Source organism: Emydura macquarii, unplaced genomic scaffold (genome assembly GCF_026122565.2).
Source record: "Emydura macquarii macquarii isolate MOO-44397 ecotype Brisbane River unplaced genomic scaffold, CSIRO-AGI_Emac_v2 contig_1790, whole genome shotgun sequence".
Lineage (NCBI taxonomy): Eukaryota > Metazoa > Chordata > Testudines > Chelidae > Emydura > Emydura macquarii.
The window spans coordinates 28,327,845-28,342,841 of record NW_027131927.1 but is presented as its reverse complement, the minus strand read 5'-3'; the positions used below and the strand labels follow the sequence as shown (position 1 = coordinate 28,342,841).

Genomic DNA, 14,997 nt, shown 5'->3' with positions numbered 1-14,997 from the left:
GTCGACAGAAGATATACAAGCTACAGCTTGGGGGATTAATCGCTTCGACCAGAGAGCACTTCTGGAATCGATTGAGTAGGTCTTCACAGCCCGCTCAATCAATCCTGCTGTATTGATCCACACAGAGCCAGCAGTGTAGACATACCCTTAGTCAGGAGAGGAGGGGTTACTCTATTTCCTGCTTATTGTAGGTACAGTACGTTACCCTGACTTGTGATTGATCTGTGTAGTCTGAAGTTATATAAATAAAACCACATATAATGCTCATTCCATGTATATAAGACCTGTGCCCAATCAGACGTTTGCAGCTTCTTTGGACACCACACCAAATCCTACAGCTGTGTTTCAATTTTGTTACGGATATAGCATGGTATGGCGTACAATATACAATTTAAAAAGTGCCCCAAATGCTAATACTACTACAAGCTGGTGCTTGAAATAATCTTCAAATGTTATAACCTGCTATTAATAGAAAATTAATATAGGCAAGACTTCTGCCTTTTAATTAGTTCATACTTCCAACTTTTATGGCAAATTTGCTGCTTAAAAGTATGAAATATATTATATTTTAACAATGCTGTATGAATGCATTTGATGTTAGTAAAAACAAAAACAACCAGCTTTTGTCTTAGAAAGACACTTAACTACTTTCATTAGGTGACAAATAGGCAACTTTGAAAATCCTACTTGGTGTGGATCTGCATCTTTAGGCTCTTAGATACCTTTATAAATCAGGCGTGAAATGTTTTTGGACTGTGAAGAGCAAGTTACTCACCTTGTGTAGTAATGATGATTCTCGGAGATGTGCGTCTCTATGGGTGCTCCATTGTAGGTGTGTCTGCATCCCTGCGCTGCTCATCAGAGAACTTTGGTAGCAGTCCATCCCGCCCACACATGCACTGCTCGCCTGCCACGAGACCAGTCATTGTGTGTAGGCATTCCCTCCTCAGTTCCTTCTCTACCTCAGAGTCAACTACTAGAACTCGGAAATAGCGGGGAGGAATGCAGATGGTGGAGTACCCATGGAGAAACATCTCAAAGAACCATCATTACTGCACAAGGTGAGTAACTTCATCTTCTTATTCGAGTAGTGTCCTCCTATAGGTGCTCCACTATAGGTGACTCCTGAGCAGTAGTCACCACTGGATGCCAGGACTTTGGAGTTGAATCTGAGACAGATGACAGTACTGCAGCACTGAATTTGGCATCCGCAGCTGAATCCCCCAGGATGGTACAGTGTTCTGCTGTAGCTGCTCTGCAGACTTCTGATATAGGGATACCCTTGGAGAAAGCAATGGACGAGGAGACCAACTTTGTTGGAATGTGTGCATATTGCAGATGGAGGAGCTATATTATGCAGTTGGTAACAGAGCTTAATACAGCTGGAGACCCATTTAGAGAGTCTCTGAGCTGAGATCGCTATGTCTTTTGACCTATCTGCAATGGATAGGAAAAGTCTCAGGGATTTCCTGAAAGCCCTTGTCGTGTCCAAATAGAATGCCAAGGCTCTTCTCACAAAGTGTATGGAGGATGTCTTCCCAGTTATCCTCATGAGATGTGGGATAAAAGACTAAGTTAAATAAGCTGATTCATGTGAAATGCAGAAGTCACCTTGGGAATGAACTTTGGCTGTTGTCTAAGTGTGACCTTATCCAGGAAGAACATAGTAAAAGAGGGGTGTGCCAAGAAAGCTGCTATCTCCCCTATCCTTCTGGCAAAGGTGATGCAATGAGGAATGCCGTCTTCATGGAAAGGTGAGTTAGTGAACAAGAGGCCATGGGCTCAAATGCCAGTCTAGTCAGTCCTTTTAACACTAGATTTGAGATCCCATTGGGGAGTGGGGAGCCTGGGTTGTGGGAAGAGGTTTGCTATGGCCTTAAGAAACCTCTTTGTAGTTGGATGGGAAAAGATTGAGTATCCTTCTACATGCTGGTGAAAGGTTGTAACTGCTTCCAGATGAACCTTCAGCAAACTAATAGAGAGTCCTGACTTTTTTAAAGCCAACAGGTAGTTTAAGGTAACTCTTAGGGTGACTGCAGTAGGGGTCACATGCTTGGGCTAGCACCAGATCTGGAACCTCTTCCATTTCTGAAGGTAGGTATGACGAGTACTTCCATTTTTACTGTGTAAAACACCTCCTGGACCTCCTCAGAGCAAGATGTCTCTATGTGCAGGAACCCATGAAGGAGCCATGCTTTGAGTTGCAGAATGTGCAAATTGGGACTGGAAATTCTGACAGGAGATATGGAGTGATTGGGAGAGTCATTGGTGGACATAATGCCAGCTGTGACTGATAAGGGTACTATATCTGTCTGGGCCAGGTAGGAGCAATCAATATGATGTTTGCTTTCTCTCTTCTTATTTTCATCATGACCTTCAATAATAGAGGCAATGGGGGAAAGGCATAAAGGAGGCCCTTGTCCCAATAAAGAAGGAGAGCCTCTCCCATGGAGTGTTGTCCGATCCCCACTCTGTAGCAGTACTGTACATATTTTTTGTTCTGGCAAGTAAGAAACTAATCTAATATCGGTGTCCCCCATTGTCGGAATACATTGTCTAATATTACCAACTATCTCCCATTAGCGGTTGTGTGAGAATTTATGGCTGAGACTGTCGGCCGTTGCGCTGTGTATTCCCAGTAGGTAGGCTGCTGATATGACAACGTTGTGGGAGATGCACCAGTTCCATAATTTTAGTGCCTCTACATACAGGGAATGAGACCTGGCACCTCCCTGTCAGTTTATGTAATACATGCAGGCCATGCTGTTTGTCATGACCCTTGCATAAGTGTCTTTGATTAGTGGGAGAAAGTGAGCACATGCATTTCTGACTGCTCTGAACTCAAGCAGGTTGATGTGAAAGGATGTCTCTGGGGACCATTTGCCCTGAGTTGTGTGACCACTGAGATGCGTGCCTACGAGGGATGCATCTGTGGTCAGGAATAGAGACGCGGAAGATTGAGCAAATAGGATTCCCATATGGACATTTGCCGGGTCTTTCCACCACTCCGAGGATTGCCTGACCCTGGCGGGTATTGATAGAAGTTTGTTTATATTGTTTCTCTTTGGTCTGTAAACTGAACTGAACCGAACCACGTTAGGCGGCATCTCATGTGTAATCTGGCATGAGCAATAACCGATGTGCACACAGCTATGTGCCCCAGAAGCTGGAGGCAATGTCTGGTTGAAATTTGTGGGCTAGGTTGCATTATCTCTATCAATGAGAAGAGACTGAGAAATCTGTGATGTGGTAGGAGTGCTTTTGCCTGAGTGGAGTTGAGGTCGGCTCCTATGAATTCTAGCCTCTGTACAGGTATTAAGGTCGATTTTTGTTCATTGATCTGTAGGCCCAGATTCAGAAACAGTTCCTGTTTTGCCTGAGTGACTTGTTGGGCCTTTGGGAAGGATAAGGATAAATCATGATGCCTTGAAAGCATAAGTGGGCCGCCACTACCAAAAGGACCTTGGAGAATACCCTGGAGGCTGTTGAGAGGCCGAAAGGGAGTACCCTGTACTGTAGTGGTTCTGGCTCAGAGTGAATCTGAGGTAATGCCTGTGACTCAGTATAATGGAAATATGGAAGTATGCACCTTGAAGAGCGAGGGCTGAGAACCAATCTCCTTCCTCTAACACTGGACTTATGGTTGAGAGGGTGACCATCTTGAATTTCTGTGGTTTGAGTGCTGTTGAGTGCTCTGAGGTCCAGCATGGGTCTCCAACCTCCCTTTTTCTTTGGTAACAGGAAGTAGCGAGAGAAGAAGCTTTTGCCTCTGAGATGTACAGCCACAGGTTCTATAGCTCCTATGCTGAGGGATTGGTTTTCCTCTTGACGTTGTAGACTTTCATGAAAAGGGTTCCTGAAGAGGAATGGGGAAGGGTATTTTGGTTGGGGGAAGGAGAAATGGATGGCATAGCCATTCTGGATCTCCAGTACTGACCTGCCGGAGGTTATCCGTTTCCAGGTGTTGTGGAATGGGGTATGGCAGTCTCCGACAAGATGGGCAAAGTCTTCCAGTGCAAGAAAAATGTTCTACTGGCACCTCGACCACCCCAAAACTGATGCTTCAAGGAAGAGGGCTGACATGCAGTTGGTTGGGGTCTCGATTGCTTTCGCCTAGAGAACCTGGGTTTCTTCCTCTGTGGCTTGTAAGCCCTTTGTGATGAATACTGAGACATGTATTGTGATGACCGGGGCTTAAACAGTGTCTGAGAGCTGTATTTTCTCTTGTAGACTGGTGTGTACAGCCCTAGGGATCAAAGAGTTGCTCACAAAACCTTCAACGTATGAGGAGACTTGTCAGTCTTCTCAGTACCATGGTTTGGACCACTTTAGAGAGGCCAGATGAGTGCAGGCACAAAGCCAGTCTCATAACAATGGCTGTGGAAATCGAACATGCCACCGTGTTGGCTGTGTCTAATGTGGACTGAAGAGACGTTTTAGCCACCAGCTGGCACTCGCTGATTATGGCCTTGAATTGGTCTTTATCGGAGTTCGGGAGCTGTTCAATAAAAGGAACTGATGATACCAGTGGAGCTGGAGATCACTTCCGGCTCGATTGGGCCTCACTCTAGGGACTCTCACCTTTTCTTGGCAGCCTCAAGTGAGTGGCTCGTCTCTTTGGGACCACCTGCCTTCGAAGCAGAAGGTTGCAGTGAGAGTTCTTACCAGCAGTCCGGGGTTGAATGGCTAACTTCTTAAGCAGGAGTGTGAGTCTTAACTCTTTGTCTTTCCTGGACTTGGGTTTTAGTTACTGGTACCAACCATACCTTTGTGGATTGTACTTTTCTCCCAGGCAGCGAATGCACTGTGAGTACCCGTCAATCACTGGGTCAGATTCCTTGCAATTGAGGCACTTTTTGAAGCCTGGAGAGCTAGGCATACCCTTGGCCAGAGGGGTACCCCCCACCAAAGTTGGTGGAAGGCAAATCCTTTCTTCCTTTTTTTCTTTTGGCATGGTCAACAAAAAAATGAGGTAAAGGAAAAAAGCTTCAAAGGAAGCTAAAATTAACAAAACTTAAAAGGAGTTAGCGATCTGTGAATGGACAGCTCTGAGCTCCATCTCTAACCAAGGGCAGGTAAGAAAGAACCGAGAAGGTAATGCCCATGCACACTGGTTGACCTCGTGACAGACAGGGAGCAGCATCTGTGTGGACTGGACGGACTGCTACTAAAGTTCTACGATCAGCAGTGTGGGGGCGCAGACACATCTACAGCGTAGCACCCATAGAGACACTATTCAATGAGGAAGTGTCAGAAATTTCACTTACCAAGGATGCAGACAAAGCTTCAGGTACACAGAACGCAACCAGGAAGTAGAATTAGTGCCTGAACACAAAATATGTCTTGAAATGGTTGAAGTTCTTTGTTCTGTTCCTTAAATGCGTGATTACTTTTGTCAAAAAGCTGAACTCCTGAGCAGTTGTGCTTGTCAGAGAAAAGTTACTGGTCTTAACGTCAGTGAGTAACTTTAAGCTCATGGAGACCTTGAAGGTTTCCATTTTGTAAAATATATGCCTGAGAAAAAAGAAGAAGATCCAATCTCTGTTGTAATGCTGTTGTAACCATGCCTAGATCTCTTTCATCTGCTGGTTTTGCATTACTACCTTCTTCAAAGACTTCTGGGTAATGCATGCTATATAAAACCACAGGTGAGCTTACGTCAGGTTTAAAGGGCAGATCTCAAACGAAACCTGTAATATAATCTCTGGTCAAGCTTGAGATACCTTGGCGGCCGTTAACATTTCAATCAAATCATGAAATGCAGCCTCTTCATTATTTCTCAACACAGTGACAAGTATACCTACCTATACTGCTGCTCCAGACAAACTCAGATGGTTTAAAAAAAATTAAATAAAATAAAAAATATTTAGAAATGGCAGAAATACTACTTTTTCCACAATATTTTAACAACCAAATTGCATTTAGATACAGGACAGAAGGATAAGTAAAACAACATGACATAAGGAAATCTAGAAAGCCTCACCTTATGCTACTTTTATCCCAGCCTTTTATTGGAAAACATAGTGACCTGAGATGTAGCTCCCAAGGAAACTGGGTACATTTAAAGCAATCTAAGCCTGGTTCTCCAAATATAATCTATCCCAAAATTTTACAGCAGGACAATAGGCTAAACATGACTGTGGTCACTGTCTACATATAACTTCTCTATAGTTAGCTTCCTTTGTCCTAGTTCCAGATAATCTGTTTTCTGGTTTTTTTGCTTTATTGTCCATGGGGTTAGGTGTTCATTATTCAACATACCTCTTCACTGCACCAGCCGCTCTCTTGTGCCTGCTGGCACACAGAATGAAGTTGCTTTCATTCAAATAGAATATCTGATTCTAACAGCCTACCTGGGATTCACACTAATAGCGGCTTTTGATCTGGCAGAATCACAGTTTATATGGCTCTTAGGATTGTCAAATGTTAATATGAACACTCTCAAGGCTTAATGATGTTAAACTGGAACACTTACAGATGCAGCCCTCCCTCCACTATATAGATGTCTCGAAGACTTGTAATTCTTAGCAAATGCTTGAATATGAAAAAGCAAAAAAAACACATCAGAGACTCTAAACTCATAAGCAACAATGTTAATGTGCAATGGATTTATAAAAAGAAATCAGGCTGTCTTTCTGCTTTGCATCACCACCAAACACGACTAATTTTTCAATGGGTGCAGTATATTAATATATTTACAGAGAAGACTAGCGAGAAAGGTGATTTAATTAATCCTTATACATCTTTCTTTCCCCATGATCATACGGCACTGATCATGCCTCTCCTCCCAAAAATCCATCCCAAGCATTAATATTTACAATGCAGCATAGTAATGGGATTTTGCAATGAAATTCCCATCAATATAGTGAAAATGAGTGTTGTACTGCTGAAACCCCAAGTACTGAAATGGATCTCTGCAAGTGAAATAAATCAATCATCTTGTGGAACAAGTACTAGTACACTGTGAAAAAAATTCATAAATAAGACAAATATTTAATGTGATGTCAGTATTTAATAGTCACACCAATCCTTGCTACAACTGCATATGATTATCTGAAGAGATAAAAATATCCTCTTCAAAGTTAAGACAGCTAATTGAAAGAAAAAAATTCAGTAAAAATATACAGATTTACATTTAAATAAATCTTAATTGTATCAGTCATATTCTGCTGCCTTAGATCCTTACTCTGTGACAGTTCTAACAAATAAGTATAGAAGTGAGAGTACTGCCATCATGAGGCTGTTTGGTAGTACAGCATAGTCAATCCAGAATGTGTCATTTTAATTAAACAGACAATAATATGGCCATATGTTCCAAAGATCCCAATATAAAACATACAACATTAACACCGTATGTTCTTTCTCCATTTTTACATTGGGCTTATTGAAATTTATTGTCTCGCCTATAAGGACTTTTTTCAAAGAGGGAAACTCCCTGAATAGTAGGATAAAAAATGCTACTTAATGGCTCATGTTCAATCAGAAGCATAAGAGAGAAAACCCATCTCATTCTTACAAGGCCACTGATGGTTATAATTTGATCATCAATACAAACTTCCCTGGTTATTTACAAACGAATGTTTAAGTTCAGCCTGGGACCAAGGATAATTTCATTTTGGGAAGCAAGGTAATTAAAAAGGGTTACACCATCTCAATATATTACACGTCTTTACCACAAAATAAATATGAATATTCATGTGGTATGTTTTTTAAAACAAATACTTATTGAAAACAAACACCTTTTTTCCTAGATCACACCACTGTCTTGTTATTTTATTTTTTTAAAAGTGACCATCAGTGTATTCTCCATAAGTAAGATATCTCAGCATTGGTGCACATGGATAAAATGTACTAAACCATGCTCAAAGTTAATAAACTTTCAAATTGTTCCTGCAAAACCATCCATTAAAATCTGCACTACATAAACTAAAAATATTGCATAGTCTTTTTTTTGGTACTGAAAGTAACAAACCCAGAAATGCCTGACACTTAAACAGCTCCAGCTGATGTTGATGAATGGTTTTCAAAATGTATAAAATTCAGGTGGGAGAAGGGCATTGGTGGTGACATGCTATATATATGTTTCTTCTACACTTAGACAAAATATTCCTTCATTTTCCTTAGATACATCTGGGAAATGCCCACTTGTAACATTTAAATTAAAGTCAATAAATGATATTTAAAAAAAACCTAGGACCTGAGACTTCAGCTTTTATTCACAAGAGGAAAAAAATCAATTAAATCTATGGAGCTACTCACAAAAAAGACACAAGATCAGGCCCACAAGTACATTTAAAATAAAACTTACTAAAAGGTAACCGCAAGTATTATTATTAAATGACAAAATTGGATGAGCAATGCTAACTAAATAATCTGAATTTAAATATTGTTTTAATTATTTATGGTAAAATAAATGACTATTTTATTAAGGTGTCTAAAAGTTCTCTAAGTAAATAAGAAAAAGGCTTCTTTAAAATTACCTGCTTGGTTCAAAGGTTGCCAACCTGAGTATTTGACAGCACTCTGAGGTCCGGTTGGTTTAAAGGCTTTAGCAGAGGTGATATTGGCTGCAGCTGGTCTGGCGTCAGTTTTCTCTGGACTTATGGGCATGCTCCTCACTGAGGCAGCGGTATAAGCAACAGGCTGTGAAGCCTCCAGCGAATCACTGTTTAGAAACAAAAAGAATACTTCTTACCCGAACAGGAACACACTGAAGTGACGGTATATGTAAGACCGAGATGTAAAGTGTTTTCCATTCATACTGAAGCACGAGTTGCATGAGCAGTTTTATCATAATCATACTTAAAACTACTTTGCCCTATGCAAAATGTCAGAGATTGGTCCCAAATCCTACAAAATCTGCTCTCAAGGCCCCTTTAAAAACAAAAATTTATTTAAAAACTAAGGCCACCAACCTTTTCTCCTCTCCATTGGGTAATGATCTCTCCCACTGAGGGTTTTTTTTTTTTGGTTTGTTTTTTGTATACTGTATATTTAGAAATTAATGTTACTGCTAAGACTAGTTATATATTTTTAAAGCTATTTACTTAAAATTTCTGTAAATAGTCAACACAAAAGTCATCTTTATAGCGTCTTTTCTAAACACAATTTTGTCATTGAATAGGAGTAGAGGTAGCATTCTTTACCGTAAACTCAGCATGACTCAGAGACTATTCCATTACTGACTTTTAAATATTAACATTTTCTTCTTGGATAGGGGATAAATGTCCATATGTTCAAGTTTTATTTGTAGCTCTCCATAAAAAGGTCAGCACAAAAATGATTGAACACACATAAGTGATAGGCAACTGCATTTCAGATTATTTTAGTATTTGAAAAGAGCTTTAGTTGTTTCATACCATAATGTATTTAATATTTTACATTGCTTTTCTAAAGACGTTTAAAGCTACCTCTATGTCTCAAAGTAGGTACAGTTCTGCGATGTTAAAATATATATATTATCCATTGACAATTGCAGTTAACTGAAATTCATGTACAGTGTAAGTGGCCACTAATTAATCTACTGGAAGAAGATGCTTCATTTCTGATTTCCATAAACTATTCGAAAGCAGAAACATCTCAAATAAAAATCAGTGTAGGGTTACTTTTTTATAAACTAAAGTATTTGTCTTTGGAAAATGAAAAATATTTTAGTAAGAAACCTTTAAAATAATACTATACTTGCTAATGAAAATCATTTGTAAACTAAGAATCACAAACAGCAGGAAACATAACCATTTCTGTTACACACAGACATGGCAAAACACATCAACAGAGCCAAAGCCAAATCCATATTTCATCCATCGTTGAAGTCAGAAAGGCTTTTAAATCATATTTTCTCTCTATGGGAGTTTACAATGCTACAGCACATATGGATTGATTGACTGCCACATACTGAAGCACAGCCATGCTTGGAATTAGCATATTGTAGCAACTTTAGTAGTAAAAATTCCTGAGACTTTTTTAGTGAAAACTAGTTTAATGTATGTGCACAATAACGATTTGTCTATAAAAAAATTAGAGAATTTTAATATTCCCATGCACTATCCTACATTATGAACTAGTGACCTGGCCTTCTTTTGCCAATGCCAGTGAAGTGTTAATATCTCATGTGCCTAAGACCCTTCTTGTGGATACATGGCAAATCCACAAACAAGGAAATTCAGGCTTAAAATTCTCAATTCACTTCATTATATTTACAGCAGCTATTTCAATTACACAAAGCTTTAATTACAGAAATAGTTGCGATCAGCTGTCAGGGTAACTGATTTACTATTCTAGTGGGTTTGCTGTGACAACAGACAAAGCATAAAAAGTGAGCTCCCATGCTCTATAATGTTAATATGTATTTCAGGAAAATTGTATAGTCTTGGTGGAGGCATAAATCCAAAGATTACTGATTCTTCAGAGGCTTAGAATACACATCCTTTCAACAGTAGACTTTAAGAAGGTGTTAAGGATCTGTGGTATCCATTTGTGTGTATTTGAAGATGATCAAAAAGGCCATGGTACAAGTAGCCCATCGACTGATGAGGATTAGACACTTTAGACTTCTTTTATAGAGAAGATAAATTCTTTCTTAACTTAAGGCAAAATCCTAATGAAGATAAGACAATTTGTAGTTTTCACATGAGTGAGTTGTTTTAGTTAAACCCCAGACACCTCCATAGTCTTAAAACTTGACCAGCTAACTTGCATAAAATGACAAATTGCCTTGTCCTCACTAGGTTTTTACCTCAAGTTAGCCAAGTCTAATTCAGAACACACATTTTTTCATAGCAAAGATGAGGCCTAAGGAGAAAGCCTGCTTTGGTCCCTTTATAGTGGGTAAAAGGGCCAGAGTGGCATAAGGGGCATAAAAGCCCTATTTCCAGCTGGGAGAGAATTTCCCTGGGACAAGCATTGGGGAAGACAGCTGTAAAGATTTCTTCCAGACACTCACACAAGTCCTGGCTTAGGGGGAGTGTCAAGGACAGGGGAGCAAGGGGTGAGAGGGCCACATCATGGGCTGGACTGCAGTATACAGTGCTGCGGAGATTTTGTACAATGTTGTCTGGGAGTGCAGCCTGGGAAGGCTCCTGTAAACTAAATAGTCTCTCAGTGCTTTCTAAATTATTCTGAAGTCTCTCTAGGCCCTGGTACAGCCTGGGATTGAGAGAGTACAAAGGAGGATTAAAGTTATTTTACTCTGTGCCCTTCCCTTCTCCACTTTACAGTTCAGCACAGTCTCACCCTAAGAGCACACCACAACACTGACCTTGATTCTACAACTGACTTCTGATCAAGGCCAAACTCATTCAAGGTCCCCATCCTGATAGTTAAAACTTTTAATGATCTTGTACCAGACTAACAATTCTCAATCCACTACTCTCCTGAGACCACTAGGTTCTTGTGTCTGTAGTGAGCTACGGTAACTCAGGAACTGGAGACAAGGCACTTTCACTGCCGAGTCCCATGCTGTGGAAATTCCCATCAGAGAAGATAAGAACATTCTCTAGTCTAATCGTTTTCAAAGGCCAGTGGAAAAGTCACCTTTTCACAAAAGCTACGATGAAGCACATTTTATATTTAACTTAGATTAAACAACAGAAAAATTTAGCAGTGATCATTTGACCTTAATGCCACAATTTGGCCTTCTTTAGGAAGATCCTGTGACAGCAAAAACAAAACCACCTTTAAACAGCAGATTATTTTTCCAGGGCATGTCATAGTTAAAACACTGTTGCTGATTTTGATTTTCTATTTTCATTGTATGTTTATGATAAATTTGAAGCCCGATCATGGATGTGTTGTTTGTTTATTTGGAAGTTATTTAGTATGCAATTCAGGGGATGAGGGCAATGGATCAGCATTCACTTCGCAATCCCCATCAGTACCCAGCCAGCGCCAAGGAAAATAATGAATCAGCCATTGGACTGGTGCTTCAAATTCTTCAGCTTAATGTTGAGAGCCTGTCAGCAGCCAAATGCAGCATCATTAGCCACTAATCACAATATTGACATGATCAGTTTGCAAGAAACTCATGTTGCTAATAGCATAGCAGGATGTTATGGCATAAACAGCTTTGACCTCATTTGCCACAGACGCCAAATATACGTGCAACATACATGTGCTCTGACATATCTGATGCTGTTTCACTTTCCTCATCCAGTTTTTATGACGTGATCCAGGTTGGTGGCTTAAGGATTGCCAACGTATATAAGCCATCGAGTGTGCTGAGATCTGGGACAAGCAGGTCTTCCAACATTTCATCATCCAGCACTCTTCGTAGGTGATTTTAAAAGCCATCACTCTGAGTGGAGTGGGCGCTGATTTGGATGATGATGGCAAATGGTTGATCGACTGGGTGACTAACAATGACTTCCTGCTCATTCACGATGCAAAACAATGCAGAACATTTCTTTCAAATAGTCGAAAGAGTACTCACCCGACCTTTGCTGGGTCAGTTTGTCTGATGGCTGTTCACAACCAGTGAGCTGTATAGTACTTGATAACTTATAGTCAACACAGACCATCACTTATTCACCTCGGGATCCAGCTACCCATCATTTGAAGCTCAATCAAGCATCGGTGGAATTGTCTGCGATGCACTGAAATGTAGCGTGGTTACCATTACATCACGTTGTATCCCAGTTGATGAAGCCAGTTGATTCCAAGAAGCCATTTATAAAGCTGCATGCTTAGCTATACCATGAGGCTGTCATCCAATTAACACTCCCTGCCTGAGTGCTGAATGCCAAGACTTGTTCAGGAAAATTGAATTATCTGGCAACCTGGACATTGCTGACCATTTGATTGAGTCTCTGGATGCCGCCAGGCTCACTTGGTGGAAGGAATCTATGGAGAAGCTTGACTTCACTTATTCCAGCAGGAAGAGCTGGAACTTGATCCATTGTCCGGGTGCTGCTCAACTATGTCCAGATCAAAATCATCCACTGGTTAAGCCCAGCAAGATTGCAAGCCAGCTTCTGGGGGCTAGCAAAGGTCCCGCTGGAGAAGCAATTCAAATGCAAAGTATATGACGAATGGCATCAACTTCAACATGGGTAGGAGTCAACCAGAGCCATTCACGGTCAGCAAGCTAAATAAGGTCCTTAACTCCATCAAATCAGGCACAATGGTGAGCTCTGATAACATCTTGCCAGAATTCCTGAAGCACCTTAGACCAAAGGCATGACAGTGGCTTACTAACTTCTACATGCAAGTCATTAATGAGAAGGAGTTACCATGCACTCTGGATCAAGCAAAGATGATTGTCATTCTTAAGCTGGGCAAGGACCTCTACATTGTGTTGAGGTACAATATTCTCGACAATATCCACCCAATATCCTTGCTATCTGTCTGTTCCAAGGTGTTTAAGCATTTGATCCTCCAACACAGCTCTCTGGATTTGGACAATGTCTTACAAGTTGAGCAGGCAGGACTTAGGAAAGGACGCAGCACCTGTGACCAACTTCTGGCTTTGACCACCTTTATTAAAGCTAGTTTTCAACAAAATCTAAAGATGGGAGCTGTCTTCTTGGATTTGACCACCACCTATGACACAGTTCGGCACAGAGCCCTTTTGTTTAAACTCTCTTTAATTGCCCCCACATTGGGTGGCCGAAGTAGTAGAGCTCTTTCTCCAAAGTAGGCAGTTTAGAGAAACACATGGGCAACTGCTGTAGCTCTTGCAGTGTGTCAGATCAACAGCCTTCCTCAAGGCTTAGTTCTTTCACCGATACTGTTCAACGTGTACATCAATGACCTGCCAGCTCACTCTCGCGCAAGTTTATCTATGCCAATAACATCTGCTGCAGCTACCAAGCTCAGTCCTTCTCAGAAATTGACACCGTCTTGAATGAAGATCTGAAGCTTATGATAGACTATTGTAGCAGAGGGCGCCTGCAACTGAGCTTTTCTAAAACAGTTTCTAATGTACTCCTTCTGCATAATGCAAGCGCAAGCTGTGAGTTCAACCTTTTCCTAAATGGCCAACGCCTGCAGCATAATCCAAACCCAGTTTACCTTGGTGTGACATTGGATAGGTCATTAACATACCACCACCACTTGAGGAAGATGGCAGCCAAAGTCAGCACTCGAAACAACCTGCTCAGAAAGCTGGCCAGTTCGACCTGAGGTGCAAGTGCCCGGATGCTTAGATCATCAGCTCTTGCCCTCTGCTATTAAACAGCAGAGTACTGTGCTCCCATCTGGTGTTGCTCGTTTCACATGAGGCTGGTCAACATAGAGCTTAAGAAAGCTATGTGTATTGTCACCAGAATTTTACAGGCAACCCCACTGCCACCGATACTTAGCAACATAGCACTGCCTCACATTCACTAAGATCTGCGGGAATAGGGACCTGCTGTTGTAGGCAGACTTCTTCAATCACCCAGGAGCTCGCCTGTCTTCTAGACACCCATTATGGTCATTTATGCCCACACAGGATATGATGGTGGAATCTGCTTGGTGCAACGAGTGGTCAACAATGACAGTCATTAATTACTTGTCACTGACTCAACCATCTGTCCACCAGGTTTTGATCTGTCAAGGCATATGTGGTCATCTATGAACCGTTTTCAAACAGGACAGAGCAACCGTAGAGCCCATCTTTTTCTAATGACTCGTGATGCAGCTATGGTCAACTCCAGACTATGTCGCATATTATTGTCAAGTGCCTACTGACTTATTTCAGCGGTGGGCTACCAGCTCTCCACCTGGCTGATGATGATGCCATGAAATGGCTACGCACACTGCACATAAACCGATATAAATGTGTAAAGGCTGGTCAACACTAAAATCTTATATTGGCATAGCTACGTGTCTCAGAGATGTGAAAAATCCACCCTCCTCCCTTAGAGACGTAGCTATGCTGCCCTAACCCCCAGTGTAGACGGTGCTATGTCAATGGAAGAATTCTTCCTTTGACCTAGCTGTTGCCTCTCGGCGAGGTGGATTGACTACCGCAATGGGAGAACCACTCCTGTTGCTGTTGTGTTGTAAGTGTAGACATCA

The 14,997-nt window shown here is 41.2% G+C and overlaps 1 protein-coding gene across 19 annotated transcripts in view; it reads right to left on the bottom strand.

Moving 5' to 3' along the window:
- Window positions 1–14,997, bottom strand: part of PDLIM5 (PDZ and LIM domain 5) — a 175,898-nt gene that overhangs the window by 33,423 nt on the left and 127,478 nt on the right. For all 19 annotated transcript variants that reach the window (XM_067557193.1, XM_067557192.1, XM_067557191.1 and 16 more), the window contains one exon: window positions 8,481–8,665. In XM_067557193.1, coding sequence (XP_067413294.1) covers window positions 8,481–8,665 — 185 coding nt within the window. The remainder of the gene's footprint in view (window positions 1–8,480; window positions 8,666–14,997) is intronic.